The 19,636-nt window shown below is 42.8% G+C and overlaps 1 protein-coding gene across 5 annotated transcripts in view; it reads left to right on the top strand.

Annotated features, from left to right (window-relative positions):
- Positions 1-19,636, top strand: part of POC1A (POC1 centriolar protein A) — a 49,720-nt gene that overhangs the window by 29,338 nt on the left and 746 nt on the right. For 3 of the 5 annotated variants that reach the window (XM_058812956.1, XM_058812952.1, XM_058812954.1), the window contains one exon: positions 8,386-8,526. In XM_058812956.1, coding sequence (XP_058668939.1) covers positions 8,386-8,526 — 141 coding nt within the window. The remainder of the gene's footprint in view (positions 1-8,385; positions 8,527-19,636) is intronic. The other 2 variants (XM_058812953.1, XM_058812955.1) reach the window with 1 other exon arrangement.

Here is a 19,636-nt window from a genome sequence, read left to right as displayed (position 1 = left end):
AAAGGAGGAGGCTTATGTGAGGAGAGTTTAGCCTCAACATCCATATATAACTTTCTAATGAAAAATACCTTAAAACTTGCTTGTGCTGAGACAGACGGACTCAGAAAGAGGTAATCCCTTGGTAGGGCAATTTGGGAGACATGGCCAGAAGTAGGAACTGTCCTCTGACGTTCTCTTGGCAAAAAACTGTCCTCTTGACATTGTCTTCTGAAATTCAGGAACACAAATGTTTTAAATATCCTTAGCTCTTACAGAGTTAAGTGGCTGACCTTCACAAAGGAAAGCTTGGTAAGAGCAGCATTTCAGCAGAAAGGACTTGGAAACAAGCAGCCTGTGACTCTTCAAATGTGTCTTTGAGTTAAGACAGACATTTAGGTTCTTTTGATGCTGCTGAGTTTAGAGCTTTCTCCAGGCCTTGGACTGTACTTATTTCTTCAATGGTAAATTATCCCAAATGGTCCTGTTGGATAGAATTGGAGGCAAATTCCAGAAAATGTGATCTGATTATAAAGTTGTCTGAAGTCCATCACTGAATGTCCAGAGCTGACTCCACCTCTCTCCTTTGCTGCTTGGGTTTGTTTGGTGACCTCGGGTGCCTCCAGTGCTCAGCCCATGGTCTCATGCTGACTGCAGCAGTTCATCCTGTCAGTTTGTCCTTGTGTAAACAAATTCCTTCTCAATTACTCACAGGCCAGATGTGCCTCTTTTTTTGACCTTTTGACTCCAAATTGGTAACTGTATCTAATTTTGGCATTTGTTAATACTTATGAATCCTGTTGTACCTTTTTTTTTTTTTTTACTTCCTGTGAAATTCCTTCCTGGGAATCAGTTTGATTGCATAGAGCTGCAGCTCTTTGCAATGGGATGCGAGTGTGGGTTTTTGTTTGCACCTTCTCCACCCCCTTCTGTTTATGTAACTTTAAGCATTATAAGGAAGACACACATTATATCCTGTGTTCGAGAGCGGGGATCCAATCTTCAGTCTGTGGTGAAGATGTGGTCTGCAAAATGATGATTTTTCCCCATCTGCTATCACTTTACTTTTCTGAGGATTCCCACTCCAGGAACTTAGGCTGGTGCACAATTGCCTTCCTCCTGGGATAGGTAGGTAGATTGTTTACTTAAAAGAAAAACTATGATGGGTACTCAAGGTGTTTCCACTGTTCTCTATCCTACCTGGCTGTCCAAGCAGAAACTTTGTAGGGTTGAGCAGCAGCCTTGCTGTGATTGATCACAGGAGCTCTTCCCTATGTCCTTCTCAAGCAGGGTGGTTGCAGATGATTACCCATAGCTTCCCCCTCCTTTTAGTAAAGGAAACCTACTTATCTAAGCCTGTTTGGAGATGTGACTTTGTAATTGGTTTGTGAGGGAACAAATCTTAAACAGGAACAGAGAAAAAGAGATTGAGAGCAGCCCTGAAGAGAAAGACTTGAGGATGTTGCTTGACAAGAAGCCTGACTTGACCCAGCAATGTGCACTTGCAGCCCAGAAAGCCAAATGTGCCTTGAGCTGCATTCAAAGCCCTGTGGGCAGCAGGCTGAGGGAGCTGATCCTGCCCCTCTGCTGTGCTCAGGTGAGACCCCACCTGCAGCCCCCAAAGTGACAAAAATGTGTTGGGGTGGGTCCAGAGGAGGCCATGGGGATGATCAGAGGGCTGGAGTACCTCTGCTGTGGAGACAGGCTGAGACACTTGGGATTGTTTAGCCTGGAGAAGACTCCAGGGAGACCTTAGAGCCCCTTCAGGTACCTGAGGGGGAACTACAAGAGGAGCTGGAGAGGGATAAGGGCATGGAGTGACAGGAGGAGTGTCTTGGTGAAGAACTGGGAGAGAGGAAAAGGCAGCACCCTCAGCTTGGCTGTGCAAGGAGCCTGAATGACTGCAGCAACCTGCAGCAGCTTTGCCTGGTAGTGGATGGAGCAGCTGTGCTGCTACAACTGTTTTCCCTTGTGCTCTGGTTTGACAAGATTTCTTCCAGAAATAAGAGGATCAGCTTTGAATTTCTGTCATCTTACTGTGAATAGATTTGTTCTTAGACTCTGGAACAATAAGGCAAGTTCTGACAAGTCATTATTGGTCAGAATAAAAATTGCCTTTTAAGTTGAGCATCTCAGGCTAATTAATGTAAATTCTCCCACTTAGGTTGCTGCTCTATGAGGTTTGTTTTAATGCTTGAGTCATAATTCAAAGAAGTGAGATGGAGGCAAGATTTTAAAGTTTTTTTCAAGCTGCAGTTTTGTGCCAGCTCGGAGATGGATGAAGTTAGCTTAAGCTTTAAAAGTTCCTAAGATCTCAAACTTTTCTGCTAAAATTCAAACTTCAAGGAGTAAGAACAAGTGCATGTGTTGTAGTGTGTCTGTGTCTGCATTTACATACACATGGCATGCATTTTTATACATGTATATAAGTAACAAAATAGGTATGCACATGATTTGTATGCTACACAGTGTGTATATACCTAATTCAGTGGAAAAAGAAAAATTACTCTGATGAAGGGAACGAGCTGGAAGCTGTTGTTCCCATTTCAGCAGATCACTTGCCTTGGAGGCTGGTGCTTTTAGTGTAAAAGAACCTGTAGCTGGACAACCCAAGGCTGAGAATAAACACTTTTTTTCAATGTTTGGATGCCTTTACTTGGGAGTTTTTTTTCCAAAATCAGGACCAGAAAGAAGCAGTTAAATTCTGGGTGACACTTCTTGCAAGTGGTTTTCATTCTTAGGTTTTTGTTCCTATCATGGCTTGTTTGCACACAAAACTGTTCTGTTGAAGTTTTTGTGGTTGTTATTCTCCAGGAGCAGTGTTAGACAGTTGAACATCACCTATGCAACAAAGCTTAATTATTCCATACTGAATTCTGAATGACCTCTTCCTATTTCCTAAAGAAACTCTAGGACTGATGGGAGGGGAAAATTGATAAAATGCAGGAAACATAAATCTAAAATGAAGTCCACCCTTAGCTTTTCCTTCTCAAGAAATACAGGCTTGCTTTATTTTTTTTAACAGTTGGCAGTCATTAAGTTTTATCTGTGACTGGGCTTTCAGTGTCTGGCATTACTATTTCTTACTTCACTCCTGACATGCATGCTGTTTGTGCTTTTGGAAATGCAATATGTGCCAAGCTCCCATTTGTCTTCAGTGTTACCTTGAAGCTGATGGTACTACTGTCTGTCCTGATTAAAAAGTGACACAGACTATAGGGTAAGTAAACTGGACCAATAGACACTGAACCACAGAGCAAGGTCACTGAAATGTGGGAACAGCTTTTCCCTTCTGGTGAGGACCTGTTCTTGGTTGGAGATGGCCAGACAGGGTCACTTGCAGAGATAGGATGCTGATATTTCTGCAAGCAAATCCAAATTTCAGTCCAAGTGCAGCCTTCTCTGTATGGACAGGCTGTTTTGTACATTTCTGAGTCCCTCAGCTGGGCACCAGCTCTTCCCCTGTTTGTGTCCTTCTGGGCATTCTGGTCAGCAGGGCTGGATGCTCTGCTGCTGTTTCACTTAAATACACGAGCCTGCTTCTGCCTCCTCCTGCCAGTGCCTCATTTAGGCTTTGGCACAGCAGTGCCTGGGCATTTAAATGGCTTTGAGATGTCCATATTAACTCTTATTTCTTCCTGAGTTTATCAGGAACTTAATATTTATTGGCCTATGGTGAAATATGGCTGCTACAGTAGAGGTGCCAAATTTTAGTGGTTTTTTAGGAACACCAGTAGGGGAGGAGGGTTCTGCGTAAATGATTGCATCAAACCCAAGGTACTGTTTGTCTGAAGCAAAAATAAAAGTAAGTAATGTTCTTTTCACCTGCCTTCTCTTTCCTCTCTCTCCCTCCCAAATTCTCTGCCTTATTGCAGCTTGAATTCTGACATAAGAGTTGAGCATAGATGAATGGTCATATAAATTGTTTCACAAAGCTAATTTAACCTGTGTCCTAAATTGAGTTGTTACCCTATGCTGGTCTGGATAGTAGATGGGGAGTAATGCAAGTCTTGAAGAATGTGATGGCTCCAGAAATTTCAGTGCTGCCTTGAAGAGGGGATGCCTTTCCAGGCTAGAGAAATGTGCCTGTGCTCAGTCAGTGGTACTTTGTGTGCAGCAGGGAGGACTGAGGTACTTCTTGGCTTTTCATGAGCCCTTCTGTCTAGCACGGTGTGCTCCATCTGACCTTCCTGTGGAGCTTACCTTGGAGCTGATGTGCTTCCACTGGATGTCACTGTTGCTCTGTGGGAACACATTAAAGTATTTTACCTGTAGTGAAAATGACTTCTCAGAATAGACTTTTAAAGGTATTTCTCTTTTTTTGGATTAGTAGAATTGGGGTTCAGATGAACTGCATGCAGCACCTTTGAGGATTTTCTGCTGCTTTGTTTTTTGGGGAATTTTTTCAGCTAAGATAATGAATTTGATTGCACTAGGGAATTTTAATAGATTGAAGGTCTGTGTTGAATTGAACACGTTGGATGTATGTGTTGTTTAAGGGGTGTGCTGTCTTTCTAGGTACTTGAAAATTAATTCTTGGCAACATCATACTGTCTTAAAAAAACCCCACCAAAACACAAACCTCTCAAAAGAGTAAATTATTTACTCTTAATTAATTGAAAGAGACTTAAAGGTAGAGCTGAACCTACCCCCTTCACACCACTCAATTCTTCCCATCCAGTGGAGAGAGGTGAGGAAAAGGGAGAAGAAATACTTCTTCTGGACCGAATTATAAGAATCCTACATTTTATTAGTGGGTGTAAAACTGAGGTAGGTGGTTATTGTATCAATATATCTTCTGAGGATCACCATTTAAGGAGCAAAATGGCATTTTTAGTTGTCTCCTGCAGTTTCCTACAGATGCACATGTGGTGTTTAGCTCATACCTGCCCCCCAAGCCCTGATCAGCACTCTAACTGCTGGCCAGGATGCTGTTTAGCCAGAACAATTTTCATAAGAGGCTCACTAAGAGACCTCTGGAATGAAGGCTGATTAATTTTCCCCTTCCCCCAGGTAGTTGCCTTGTGCTGTCTTTAAGTGGTTGCTATAAATAAATCACTTCTGTTTTCCCTTTGTCACTGAGATCTGTATTGTATTCTGAAACTGCTAATCTCTTCTTCCTTTAATGTTCAGCTGCTCCTTGCTCTGCTCTCAGGGTGTAATACACAGATGTTGTAATAAGATATTTAATGGCAGACACATTTGTTTGGTTGTGCCAAATAAATTGTACACTTGAACTCTGACTGAAATGAATCAAACCTCTGCAGCAGTGCCATTGTTTCTGGTGCCTGTCCCCAGCATTCAGCTGGCACTTCACCCACAGGTGAGTCAGATGAGAGCACAGGTGTCACTGCCTGTAATCATAATGGTCATTGGTACTGAGACTGACACAATTTTGTATTTTTGCAATGTTTTTCTAAACCTGTTAGAATTTAAATTCCTGATGGCTGGCTCAGATGAAATAAATTGTCTTTAGAAGGGCTCCTGGAGTCTCTCTAAGGCTGTATGTTTCTAAGGGTTTTCTTGTTCATTCTTGGGAACAGCAGCTGATTTAGTCTACTTTTACAATATTTTAAAATATTTCAACCTGCCTGCAATTTGGTTCTTCCTCAGCTAGGTGCACACTTCCCAGAACTGAGTGGTCAAAGACCTTGGTCAGCTGGAAGGCTCCCTTTGGGAAGTGGCTGCTGTGACCCAGTGGTTATTTGCTGGCTGGCTGTGTCCCTGCTTTAGACACAGGCACTAACTCAGAACCTCACTGCTGAAGGCTGCATCTGTGGCATTTCTTGATGGGCAGCAAGGAGCCTGTGCTGTTTGAAATGAGACAGTATGCCATGTTGTCATGCTTCTGTTTTTAAATGCAGATGGATTTCTGTTCTTGGGGCTGTTGGCTTCAGGAGCCCCCGTGGCCTTTGGGAGGTGGCTTTTTGTGGGAGTGGGACATAGCTTGTGAGGTGAGCAGCAGAACATGGCATCCGACAGCTCTGCCTTCAACCTGACATGATGAGGGAGCACCTGACCCCTAAAGCATCAGTGTGGGAACATCTCTGCAGTATTGCCTTTGCCAGGCTCTTACACTTTGTGAACTGTAACAAAGAGAATATAGACTCAGAGTTCAACCCCAAAGCTTTTTATGAAAAACTGTCTGACATATGCTATAAAGATAGATGGAGAAAATCTGTTGCTACAGTCATTTTTCTGCTCTGTGAGTCAGCTTGTTCTAATGGGTTTTGAAGAGGATAGCTCATCATCATTTGGGGTTTTTAAGTGCAGGTTGTATGCAGTGTTAGCTCACTAAAATTTCTGCTGTGCCATGATTGACTGGCCTGAAGTTACATCATCAGCATAAGCTAGTCAGCCTTAAAATAGAAAGAAAATGTTTTTTTAATGCTAGTTACCTATTGAAAAGCAGTGGTTTGTGGGTTTTGTTTGTTTTCACTTTTAAATTTAAGCAGCAAATAGGAGGTTTTTAAGACTGGATTGATCTCATCTCTGCAAGAACCTATTTTAGTTGATTAAATCAATGCATCAGTGAGCAATGTGTGGCTCTTTGGCTTCCTGCAGCACAGGAGTAGCTGGAGTGTGGCTCCCATGCTGTGTGACCTGGAGTGTGGGCTGTGTTGGCCAGGGGCCTGTAGACAATCCCAATTATTCAAGCAGGTGGGAGGGAGGAAATGAGCAGAGGCTGGTGTGGCTGGTACCACCTGATCCCCAGCTGCACCCTGGCCTGTGGGGGAGCACAGTGAGCCCTGTGGAGCAGCTGTCACTGAAACCTTCCCCTTCTTTCCTGCTCCCTATGCACAACTGGCCATGTGAGGCTTAGCTGTAGGAGGGTGGTTTGGTGGGCAGGGTCCTTGTAGTTGGTGGCCAGCAGCAAGGCTTTCTCCTGTCAAAGCTGCTGCAGCCTCCTCTTATTTCTTCTTCTCTTGCTCACCCCCTCCAGTCTCCACCTTCTCTAGGTACTTAATTTCTGCTCCTTGTACTACTTATTGCATATTTTGCCTGTGTTGTTGAGCTGGATCTCAGCTTTGGGAGCCTTTATGTGGCCTCAATCACAGCACAAGGGTTTTTATGTATATTTTTTAAATATATGAATTTTTTTTGTATGCATGTATATATCTTCATGATGTACTGAACAGTTTGGTGGTTCAAGTTATGTGAGCTGGTCTTGTTGCAGTTTATTTGCACATCTGCACACATCTGGCATCAAATACAGAAAGGAGCAGGTAAATCAGTACTGTGCTGGTGAGAAATGCATGTCTGCTGTTGCATAGGAGAGAAGAAACAGAGGCAAATGTTTGTTTCTACTTAGAAAAAGTACATGTGGAAGAACTTCTGGAGACTGTTTTTCAATCTGTCAGAATTCCTTGCTTTGTTGATTTGTAAACTTGGTGTGAGTAATAAGTGAATGGGATGGAGCTGCACCAGGCACTGGGCTATGGAGAAGTGTTTTGAGAGCTGTGATCTTGGCTTTCAATTCAAATTCTGTCCATTAGTGTAAATTGAGAAACTGAAGTCTGCAGTTGCTTAGCCAGTTGGCTACCTCCTTTTGCTAAACCTCTTTGTACTGCTTCTACTGGCAATATTGCAGGTAAACAATGCAAATAGTGTTTGTTCTACAAGAAAGATACCATTCTGAAAGAAAATGAAAGAAGAATAGGTTCTTTAGTAGAGATGTATTTGTGTTTTTCAAACTTAATTTATTCTGAATGAAATATTCAAGCTTGCATAACTAAAACAGTTGAAACTTCAAAGTAAACTTGTTCTTAATCTCGTTGAGGAGGAAAACCAGTTTGAGATATAAACAGAATTAAAATTACTTAATCAAAACAGTTCCAATGCATATTGGGACATCTTGCTTCTGCTGAACTTAACTATGGTACAGTGTCTTTGTCTTCTTTCAACTACCAAACATGGAGAGAGGCTTTAACTTCACTGTTGGAGTGAAATAATCAGACTCCTCTGGGATAGCTTACTTAATTCCTGTCATTGAGATGTAGTGCTTCCCTAAGCAGCTCCAGTAAGTCTTCACTTACCTGTAGTCTGTGCCTGTGTGCCACAAGAGCACACCAAAGTTCTTTGCACATAGAAAACTTCAATCTTGTAGTATTGCTTCAAGATTTTTATCTAAGGTTTGCCTTTCCTGGTGGGAGTTTAAAAACAAAAGCACACACAAAACCCCCCCAGAAAACAACAAAACCACCCTCCACCTGGAGCAGGCAGACAAGTCAGCAGAAGCTTTTCCTTTTCCAGCTGTGGCAAGAACAATTCCTTTCCTCCTTTGCCTGTTTTTAGTAGCATAGACTGTCCCAGCATAAACTGTCCTTTACTGTTTACCCTCCATGGAGCAGCAATCCCTGTGCAGTTATTTGCATTGCAATAGCAGATCATGTCTGTTTATTTTTCTAGCAGTCAGAAATGGATGGTGGCATTCATCATAAGAAAACAAAAACTCAGGATTCTGTTAGAACCCATGAGCAGCAAGAGGAGGAGAACAGTCTTGCAAATACCCTGGAGCATATTATGGGACAGCTGGATGTTCTGACTCAGGTATGATTTGCTTTTTAATTTGTTATTGATAAAGGTACTTGTGACTGAAAGAATTGGGCATGTTTTGCAATAGTTTCATTGAATAATAATATGCTAGTTCAAAACCTCTGCTTTTTACTAGTATTTTGATAAGTCTTTCATCATCTGCTTCTCAGCTTCTCTCTATCAGTTCCCTCACAGTGACTTCCACCTTAGGCCCTGTTCTTCCCTGGTTTCTTTGTGTGGTAGAGGCTGCTGGAGCAGCTCTGATAGACTGTGCTGTCAGCCAGGGTTTATCTGAGGTGATTCCTAAAGGAGTGGTTGGCAGAACAACTCTGTTTTGGTGAATAACCTGTGTCTCTCTTGCCTCCTCCGTTATACCACAGCCCATAGGTGAACTCTGTTCAGATCCTGCTCCTTTCCCCCACCCTGCAGTCACCTACACAGTCCAATCTCTGCAGAATCCTCCTCCCATCAACAAGTCTGGGCCCTTCTGTGCCTCCTTGCTGGAACATGTTTTTCACCTACAGCTACAAACAACTAATCCCTTGCTAAAGCATTAACAAACAGTTCTTTCTTGGAGTCAATAAGCAATGTTTGAAGAGAACCAGCCATGAATGGTGATCATCACAGAATGTGTTTACTTAATAAGAATTTGGGGATAGAAGTGTTTTTGATTATCTAAACTGGTCATTGTAGAGAAATACTGTTTCTAGTGGGCTGGACCTGAATCTCATTGTGGTTTTTTGAGCTATGTGAGGAGCAGGGAGAAAGTATGGAATGGCAAACATTGGAGGTCTCCTGTAGCTGGGACTATGGTGGTAGGATGGAAAAATCTGTTGGGAGGGTTTTTCTGTGAGTTTCAAGTCTGTTTCTGAGGAAGAACAAGTAGGTCTTAAACTCTTGGTGTTGAACATACTGATTAGTAGTCTGAGTTAGCTCTCTGCTCTTGAAAGAGTTAACTTGTCAAAGTACTTGTCAAAGAGTGTAAGATGATGGGTTGGAGGGCCCATCAGGAGACTGAAGGCTGTTTTAGGGATTAAAAACATGCCACAACTACAAGCAGTCTAAAATAGTGTAGGATGAAACCCAAAAGGTATTTAAGTTCACTTGGCAGAAATACAAAAAAGCACTTTTGCTGTGATCTTTAAAACACTGAACAGTGGAGGAGGGGAGGGAAATCTTGTGTGACTCTGGGCCCTCATACTTGTGAGTAAAAAGCAACCCAATGTATACACAAAATATTTTAATACTGTTTTTATGTCTCCCTAGCAAGCTTGGAATGTGATTGTTATCTTTCATTACATTAATCACATCCACATTTCTGGTGATGGATGTGTAATGGCTCCTTTTCAACTTCATAGGTGTTTAGAGGAGGCAAATATTGCAGTAAACAGTACGTGTGGGATTTAACCTAAATATAAGCAATGCAAATATCTCTGTCGAAGATATTGTGTAACTGTAGAAAATTCTAAATGTTGTTTTAAACCTAGCAGAAAGAGAAATTGAGATCAGTGGGGGAGGAATAAATTAGTAAGTTATAGGATAAAATTGGAAATAGCCCTGAAATAGCAAAAAACCAAAAAGCTGCCTTGAGTAACTGTGTTCTTCAACCTTTTACCTTTTTTGTAGCATTTTTACCATCTTTGAAGCACTTCATTTCCCATTGGTTCTACTCTGTGTATGTTGTATTAACACCATTTTAAAGCATTTGTACAGGTAGGTGTTCCTGACGTGCTGCTCTCATGCCAAGGTTTTGATGTGTAGAAGCAACACAAACTGCCACCAAAGAAACTTTATTAGCAAATGAGCCTGGAAGAATTCCTCATTCCTGGACTAAGGCACCTCAGAGAGGAGGGATGTGGGCAGTAGCAAGGCAGATATGGAGGGCATTGACTTGCATGTCTGAACTTTGGCTTTTCCACCTTGGGCTGGTGGGAGAAGGGAGTGCAGCTCCAGCAGAGCCACTGTTGCCCCTCTCTGATGCAGCTGGATGTGCTCTGGTAGGAGCTGTGTGTGCAGAGATCCAAGGGAACTGGAAGCAGGGCCTGGTGTGGGGCTGGTTGTCATTTCAAGGCATTTCTGCCAAAGCACAAATGGGTGCTGCTCCCTGCAGGCAGCAGATTCAAACCAGTGTGTGTGTGTGGCAGCTTTGGACCTGATGGCTTCTTTGTGAAAGGAGGACACCACTGCTTCTTCACAGCAGAAAGCTTTCATAAACAACACTTAACAGGTGTCACTGTTTTCTCTTCTTGGAGAAGGGCTGAAGATGCTCCTAGTGCTCTGTTAAAATCATAATTCCTGAGTTTTATGTGTTTCAGGAGAACTCTAAGGGCATAAACAGAGCCATCCACTTGAAGGGAAAGAGCATGATTTCCAGAAATGATACAGCCATCCATGGGCTTCTCAGAAATTTTAATCTGTTAGCTCCATGGGAGCTTGGATTAATTTCTGATGTGGTATCTTGAGTTCCTGTGTTCATTGTTGTTGTAGATGCAAGGCTGTGTTGCCATCATGTAAAGTTCCGGTGGGGGAAAGTTAAAGTTGTGATAAACCAGTTGGGGAAATTATGCAGATCTAAGCCAAATTTATTTTCCTAATATTTTTTTCTGCAACTCTCATTTCAAGGTTTAAACCTGGTATCATGTAGAAGTGGGAAGGAGAGAAAATACTTCCAATTTCTGCTGAAAGAGGTGATAGTAAGACATCAGCTGTGGGCTGTCATCTCTTGCCAGCACACAGCTTTGTTCTGAGCTGCACACTTGAAGCTGCATCACCAATTATTAGTACCTTCCCTCTGCTGGCAGTAGATTTCCAGATGAAATGAGGTGTCATGTGCTTTGAGTGAGATTGTTTTTGTTCAATTCAGAGGTCTCTTCCAGCCAGTCACCAATCACTGAGGCTGTGGAGGTGCTGTGTCCTGCACAGGAGGATACACTGAAGCAGAACTTGCTCCTTCAGCTGGGCACTTCAGTTCTTATCAGAGAGAGATAGATCAAAAGAATCCAGTGGCTGTTGTGTATCACAACTAGCAGTAACCATGAGAGTGAATAGAAGCTTTACTAGGCTTCATTCTTACATTGTTGATGTGATTCAATTCTTTAAAGTTTTGGCAACTTTCTTTCAACTGGTCTTTAATTCAATGAAACCTTTTTTCCTCCTCCTCCCCAAAGCTCTTTCAGGATCTCTTTCATTTTACTTGTAAGAAACTGGGCTAATGTGACCTGACAGGGTCTTCATATTTTTTCCTAAGAGCAGTTTGTGTTTGGCCTTACATGGCTCTTTTTCAGGAGAGTAGCATATGCTTAATAATTCTGCTGCCTTGAAGAGTGAAGTTGAGACCTGGACATAAGCCAGTTGTTCCGGTAGTTTTGGATTACTTAGATGCCCTGGTTCCCCTCTGTAGGAAAGCAGGCAATTCACATCTGGCAAAGGAATGAGGAAGATGAGAATAATCAATGTATGATACTGATGCTTTGCTCCTCCCTTTCCTGCAGCTTATTCTCGTCAGTGTCTCAGTGTTTAAAAATCTCTACTGGCATTTCAGAGATATGAAAATGCAAACTGTTCATCCATTTATTTGTTTATATTGAGGACTGGACCTCAGTATCTCTGAAGGGTTGGGGTGAATATTTAAGTTTAAGGGGAAAACAAGGTGATTTTTCTCTCTTGGATAACCTGGCACAGAAAAGTATATTTTGGCTGAAACAAAAATGGAGCAGATATCAAAGATTTGCTTGGTTCAGGTGCATTTCCTGCATTTAGAGCTGAGATGCCCTTCTGCAAAGATCATCTGTGAGTAACTGTCTTGGCTGCATTTGCAGTGATCATCTTCCAACAGTTTTGTCCTCACTCCAAACACCTCCAGCTGCTGTGTTCACTGTTCATCTGTGGGCAGCAGGCACTGAGGCAAAAGCTGCTGGTTTTATGTGGGAAGGAAGATGTCTTCTCCAAAAGAAGAGTTCAGAACCAGGTTAGCATAAAAATTCATAAATAGCTGCGATAATCCACCCACAGGAAATGGCTTTATATGCTTCCCCAAACTAATCTTGCAGTGAAGCTGGGAGAAAACAACACAGTGAAATGGAGAAGACTTGATAAATCTGTAAAATAATCCAAAGCCTGAATTGAAGGACAATCTAGCTCATGTGAGATTAAAGGATTATTTCACTCCAGAAAAGATTGCAGGCGGAGAAAGAATTTTTCTAAATTATTTTTTAGCATAAAAATAGACTTGGACACAAGTAGGCTGCTTTTTAATTAAAGCTGAAAATGTTTGTGTGTCCAGTGCTTAGTAATGAAAGCGGGTTAAATCAAATTTTTACTCTTTTTTTGAGATGTGGTCTCAAGCCTATGTTGGTGAGGGATGAATGTGGTCTCACTTTAGGGAGGCACTGAATGTAAATTAGTAAAATATATGCTTTATGACTTTAAGCAGTTTCAAATCAAGAAGAAATATTTGGCAGTGGTGGGGGGATCAGTATCTTTACTGTTCACAAATATCTTGGTTTCTGTAGTGCTCTCAATACCTGAACACCAATGGACCCAATATACAGGGAAAAAACTGCAAGTAATTTTTACTCCAAGAGAACTAGTTTGAAATCTGAAACACTAATAAAAAAGTTCTCATCTGAAAATCTGTGGAGTGTCAGATGAGCCTGTTTTTTAAATCTGAATTTAAAAGACATAGAGGCTATTTCTTGTGAATTAGACCCATCTCTTAGAGATTCAGTAGCTTTGATCTCTCACTCAATACAAATCAAGTACCCTGCTTATTGCCAGTCCTCTGTGTCATTCAGCAGAGCAACATTTTTTTCCCTCCTGAAATTTACTTCCAAAATACGTTTTATAAAATCTTGATGCAAATACACTTTTCTCCTTTCTAAGATTGCTTAAATTAAATGCACTCTGAGGGCTGTTGCTGTGTTAGCAGGGCACCCTCTGAAGGCTGGCTCTTCAGAAGTGCTCATCCTCTCCCTGGATGGTCACAGGACCTTCACCTTCCATTTTCCCTCAATGGGAAGGAATATTAAACACCTCCCACAATTTGTTTTCACAAGCAGCCTTTGAAGATGAATATAAGTTGTTATTCAGCTATTGGTACCAGCAGCTGAGTTCATTTAGGTGGGAGATTTGCATCCTCTCAGAGGCTGGGGATGGATATGGGAAGGCTTTGATGTCTTTGTGGTTGGGCGAGACCTCTGGTCATTCAGAGTTCTAACCTCTGTACTGTTGCTGTCATGGTGCATGTTTGGACATTTTGCTGTAGCTCATTCTGACTGGCTGTGTTTTCTTGTGAAAGTGGGAGTCTCCTGACTCCTTTTGCTGTGCTGGCCCAGCCCCAGAGGTCTGGGGGCTCTGCAGCAAGGAGGCTGCACTGAAGCCATCAGCCATTCCCTTGTAGAAACGTGCAGGATGTGATGCAAGTGCCATCAGTTCACCTTTGGCTGAGCAGCTGTCAAGACTAAAGCAACAGCAATGTGTGATGAAACATTTCTACTCAGAGGGCTGTAAATGGAAAGACTCAGTTGCAAGGGGCTTGTGTGCCTTGTGTCTCCACCCTGTGTGGATGAAACTGGCAGAGCCTGTGGCTCATTTTTGTAGCTGGGGTTTATTTAATACAAAAGACAACCTTTTCTGTACCCCAGGGTCCCTTTGGTCACTGTGATACTGGTACTGATCATGCTGCTTGCTCTGGCAAATACTGGAATTTTTGTGTATGCTTGTGTGGTTTTCCTACTGTAAAAAGCACGGTGAGCACTGCAAGTGATCACTTGTTGCTGTGCTGAGTACCACTGCAGGGGATTTGTGCATTACACCAAAGTTGCTCCTATAATTTAGTGGAAGGGCTGGTAAACTGTAATTCAGGTAATTCTGCAGAAAGTGGGGTGTGCTGGGAGGTGGAAGGAGAGGTGGCAGCTGAGAATGATAGAATGGTTTGTTTGGAAGGCACCTTAAAGTTCATCTAGTTCCAGCCCTGCTGCCAGGTTGGGTTGCTCCCAGCCCCATCCAGCCTGGCCTTGAGCACTGCCAGGGATGGGGCAGCCACAGCTTCCATGGACAGCCTGGCCAGGGCCTCAGCACCCTCATTTTAATTCTAAGGGAGGGGTAGCTGAGCACTGGCTTTGAGTTTTCTCAGTAACCATTTCCCTCTTGTAGTGCTTCAGGCTGCTGAACAGAAAATTCTTTACTTTTCAAGTGTCCTCAGTAGTGGATGTCTGAATGGTGGATGAAGAGAGCTGGTGGGACTATGAACTCTCATGCCCTGCACTAGAGAGCAGACAAGGAGGTTGTTTAGCAACACAACCTGAGCAGATCCTGATGAGGCCAGCCTAGTGCTGGCATCTGTCCTTCTGCAGGCATTGTCATGTGTTCCTAATGCATGTGACCCCACATGTGAGGGTGAGCCTTGGATGGATGTGCAAAACCTGCATTGAGGGCTCTGTGGGACTTCCTGACTCAAGTCTGTGCAGCAGCACTGACCAAGATGTTCCTGGCCAGCCACATTTGAAGCAAGTTACAAAGTAAACCCAGGAAGGTTCATGGTGTTGAATTAGAGAATGGGATAGTGCTGAGTCTTCACTCATTAACTCAGCCTGGTTTTAAAGTCTGTGCAAATAGGCTTTGTGAGAGTCCACATTAGAGTCTGCCTTCAAAACCATTCAGATGGTGAGGGGCTACAGACCTGGTTTTAAATGTTTGGGGTAGCACATCTTGTTTTAGTCTGAGCACGTGAGGAGTTATCATTTGTGTTAGAAATCACCCCACATCTTATTTTAAACCAAAACCCACTCTGAGGTTAAGGCTTTGACCACTGGAGTAAGGCTGGTCCTTGCAGGCATTTGTTTGCTACATAAAGTGTTAATTCTGTGAAAGCTTCATGCCTTGTTCTACTGTGAGATGAGACTTCTCACTCAGTCTGAGCTGCCAGCTCTTCTGAGAATGCTTCAGAGGTGCAGAAGGTGTAGCTGGCTTGGGTGCCATCTCAAAGCTGATAAATTCCAATTTGCACTGAGGAGAGCAGCCCAGCTCTCTCTAGGTGTGCTTGGTAAAAGCAGGGATCTGCTCTGGGGGTCCAGGTGCAGCTGCTGGGCTGAGGGGCACTGGCTGCAGGTTGGGGCAAAGCCCAGCAGGGAATGGGAGGAGGAGAAGCTGTTCTTGCCAGACAGGTTTGTGCTTGAACTCTCTGCATAAGTTCTGCCATGAGCCTTTCAATCTTGCAGCTGCAGTTTGGAGTTGTGAGCTGTGATTAGTGGTGGGAGTTCAGGGTTTTTTTCCTCCTGTAAAAGGTAGGGAGGGCTACCCCAGTGCAAACCCTTCCCATGTAGTTTATTTCACTCATTGCATTAGTTTAGAGAAAGGGCTCCCAAGCTTGATTTACCTCCTTGCCCTTTGGATGCTAAGGCAGCATTTTGATGATGCAGTTCATATGTACTTCCTGGCCATGTTTGGGAGTAAAGCGGGCTCTGAAATAGCTAATTTTAGGGAAAATCACCTGAAGTTACAGCAGGGTGTCTTTGAAAACACACCTGCACTGGCCATGCTTGTTACAGAGGGCAGAGCTCTCTAACCTGCAACTCCAGTTCAAATGTGACAAGTCCCATTCTGTAAATCTATGGGCAATCTGTAGTCTTCAATGGACCTTTTAAAAACCATCAATCCCTAAGTTCTGCCTTGTACCCACACAGTGGAGTGGAGAAAGTGTGGGTGCAGAAACTTACAAACTTCTGCATTTGTTGTGTGCTTATTGTGGGTGATTATTTTTTTATAAATTGAAAAGAAAATGCTGTCTTCATAAATTAACATGTCAGATAGGGAAGAAAAATCTGAAGAGGCAGAAGTAATGTTTTTTCTTTGAGCTGTTTGATACATTAGTGCTCTGCAAAATGTTTTAGCATATGCTTAGAAAAAACAGTGGAGCAAACTTATGAGAATCTTTTAAAGTAAAGCTAGGAAACTACTTCTGCTTCCTTTGAGATCAGTGGAGAGAGGGATTTTCTGCTATGAAGAAACAGGAATAGAAGTGCAAGTGTCCTACTTTTCCTGCACAGAGCCAAGAACACATCTGTGGTGCAGTCAGTGTGCAGGATCATATCCCTTGTAGGTTCAGCCAAGCTGTTGTTACTTTTCTGAGGAACTGCTGTGTCCATACCTTTTGGGAGAGTTTCCTGAATATTGATGATCAGTCAGGCAGTTCTGTCCCCTGTTCTATTCCATGGCTAGCTCAGAGCCACTGTGGCTGCATACTGGAAAGGCCCTTTGGCCTTGCAGAGAATGTCCCTGAGCAGGCTGAGCTGAGCATTAGTTATTCCATTAGTTATTCCTTGCCTGCCTTGCCCCCAGCTCCAGGCTGAGTCCTGCTTTGGCCCATCTGGCTGGCTGGATCTCTCCTTCCAGGGGCTCCTCTGCTGCTCCAGAGCCTTGCTGGTGACCTCTGCTCCCTGGCTCTGGACTCCTGTTCAGGTTTCCTTCCATGCTGGTGGAACTGGTTTCTTTTGGCATTCAGTTAGCACCTGGTTCTCCTTATCTGTCCTCCTCAAAAGCCCCTCCAGGGCTGCTGCAGAAGCTTCAGCCCTAAGGCAGTGGCTTTTGAACTATCTCTGCTGCTGAAGAGGGACTAAGGAAGAGATACCATGAGAGCACCTTGGAGCAGCATCCCAAATCACTGTTATTTGGGTTGTAAAAGTAACATGGAGAAATGCCATAAGGGACCTGTCTTGAGGTAAGCAAGCATGACTGCTGGGTGCCTCAGTTCAGGTGTCCTGGGGGAGGATGGGAGTGAATATTCCCCAGAATTTTTAACTAAATTGGAGGCAACTTTTTATTTATCCATAGCTTCTCATTAATGTTTCCAAACAGAAGATTGGTTTTTTTCAGTGTTGAGTCTGTGAAGATAAGTGAAGACCAATGTTGCCAAAAGTGTTGGTAGAAGTGATTTAGGTTTTCTGTGAAAAATTCCTGTATTCTGTTCTGGTGCCCATAGTAATACTCAGTATATTACTACAATGTCAAAAACACTCCTTAAAAAATAAATAGCTTGGTCTTTTTTTCTTGTTTAAGCCTAAGCTGTTGTCCTTCTGCCAATCTGAGCCAGGACTTCAATAAATTATCCAGCATTTACTCCCTGGTATGTGATGGAGACATGCACTGAGTTCCTGACACACCAGGAAGCCCAGATCCTGTCTCAGAGTGCCAACTGGGCTCTGTGAATCCTCACTGGATAACAGTGTTCTCCTTGGCTTAACTGCTGGTTTGTTATCTTTGAGAAGCCATAGCAAAAGCATGCAGGAGTTGAATGGGTGCAGTTTCATTTGCCTCCTGAGAATGACTTGCTTTATAAATAGCAGCATGGAAATATTGTAAAACTTTCAGTTGCTAATAAAAGAGCTTTTCTGTGCAAGTTGCAATATAGCACTTATAGCAACTGGGCAGTATTTGTGCTTTCCCTTACCTTTCCAGGATATCAGATGCCCTGGCTATTTATATTCATCATATATTCAAGTCTAAATGGACTAGAGTCATTGATTCCTACTTTGTTCTTCCTGAATTTAATTTCTGACTGCTACTTTTCCACTTTTAGTTTCCAAAAAATACTTACTGCAAGTTTCTGCTTATACTTACGTGCAATTTCCATTTCAATAAACATTTTCCTTACAGCTTTCTCACAAATTCAACACTCTGTGAAAGCTGCTTTGCTTGTGTCTCATGGTGCTGTATGTAACAGCTCTTAACTCCTATTGACAGGATCATGGTGGCAGTAAATCATGGAACAGAGGAGCCACGAGTGATCTGGGCATTGCTTCTGGCCGGGCAGTGTGACTGGGCCTTTAATTCAGCTGATTATCTTTCTAAAGGAAATTTGATGCGATGTTTCATTCTCTCTCTTTTTATTGGAGTGTTGAGTTACTAGTTCATTTTTCAGATGGAAAAGCCAGGATCCCTACTGGTTTTCATTCTCTGTCTGGTTGCTTAAAGGGTGAGATCTTTGCTGTAAACCCTTGGTAGACATTTGGCCTGCTGTGTTCTGCCCTTGGTGGCTTTGTCCTGGTCTCCAAGACAGTCACTAGGCAATGGCATGGCTGGATGTGGAAAAGATTAAGTCCTCTCTCCTTTGAATAGATGGGAGGGCTCCTGCTGGCTCTGGGGCACCTGGATGTTACCTGCTGGCACCACAGTGTTTCTTCTGGTTCTCTGTGTACTTCAGTTCCTGTGCCTCTAAGGGATGGAAGTAGAGGAGGAAAAAAATGCAGCTGGTGCTGTAGCCCATGAAATATTTGGGCAATGCAGGGTTTATTCTTTCAGGTGAAGCTTTCTACAGCTGCAGCAGAGCTCTTCTGCCTTGTCACAGGTCAGAAATAAGAAATATATTAGAAATAAGCTTTGAACTGTGTTTAGGGAGGAGAGGAAGGTGCATTGTGATGCACTGAACAACCTCAAGCCCTTCGTGACTTCCTTGATGTAGTCTTGCAAGATGGCTTTGCCTTATGCCTGCTGTTTTTACCATGTCTGTTTTCTCTTCTCCCCCACGACTTGTTTCATTCCCCAAATCATTTTACAGCAGACTTTTCTTAGTCTCAAGTGGCCTTAGCCAAGCTATTTCCTCTCTTTGTGCTTTCGTTTCCCCAGCTGTAAAATGGGGATAATGAGACCTGCTTGCTTTTGTCAGGCACTTAAAGATGTGCTTACGAAATGTGCTATTAAAAGGCTTTCTATGTATAACTGCTATACAAACAGCAGTTGGCCAAGTTTATTTTAATTACTTCATTAAAGTCCAAGGTTCTGAGCATCCTTTGTTTTTAGCAGAGGATGTTATTTATGCAGTAAAAATGCCCAAAATGTGAAGCTATCGATTGTTGCTGATAAGTTTATGGATATTAAAGCATTAAATCATCACCACCCATTATCAGCCATTCTGGTGTCTCTGGAAGCTGAAAGTGGTTGTGCATAGCTGAGGCCCTTGATTATCTTGGAGTGATCAATAAAAGGTTTTCAGCAGAAGCTTTTATTGCCACGTGGTTAAAATGTTCTTCCTGTGCATCCTGTACATGATGACTTCAGCTCCAGGAGAAAGAGAGCAATCCTTTGCAGGATAAGTGGATTACACAATGAAATGTAGGCATTATGTTGAGGG

This window comes from Ammospiza caudacuta, chromosome 12, assembly GCF_027887145.1.
Source record: "Ammospiza caudacuta isolate bAmmCau1 chromosome 12, bAmmCau1.pri, whole genome shotgun sequence".
Lineage (NCBI taxonomy): Eukaryota > Metazoa > Chordata > Aves > Passeriformes > Passerellidae > Ammospiza > Ammospiza caudacuta.
Note: the sequence above shows the minus strand (reverse complement) of the source record. Positions and strands in the feature narration are given on the sequence as shown.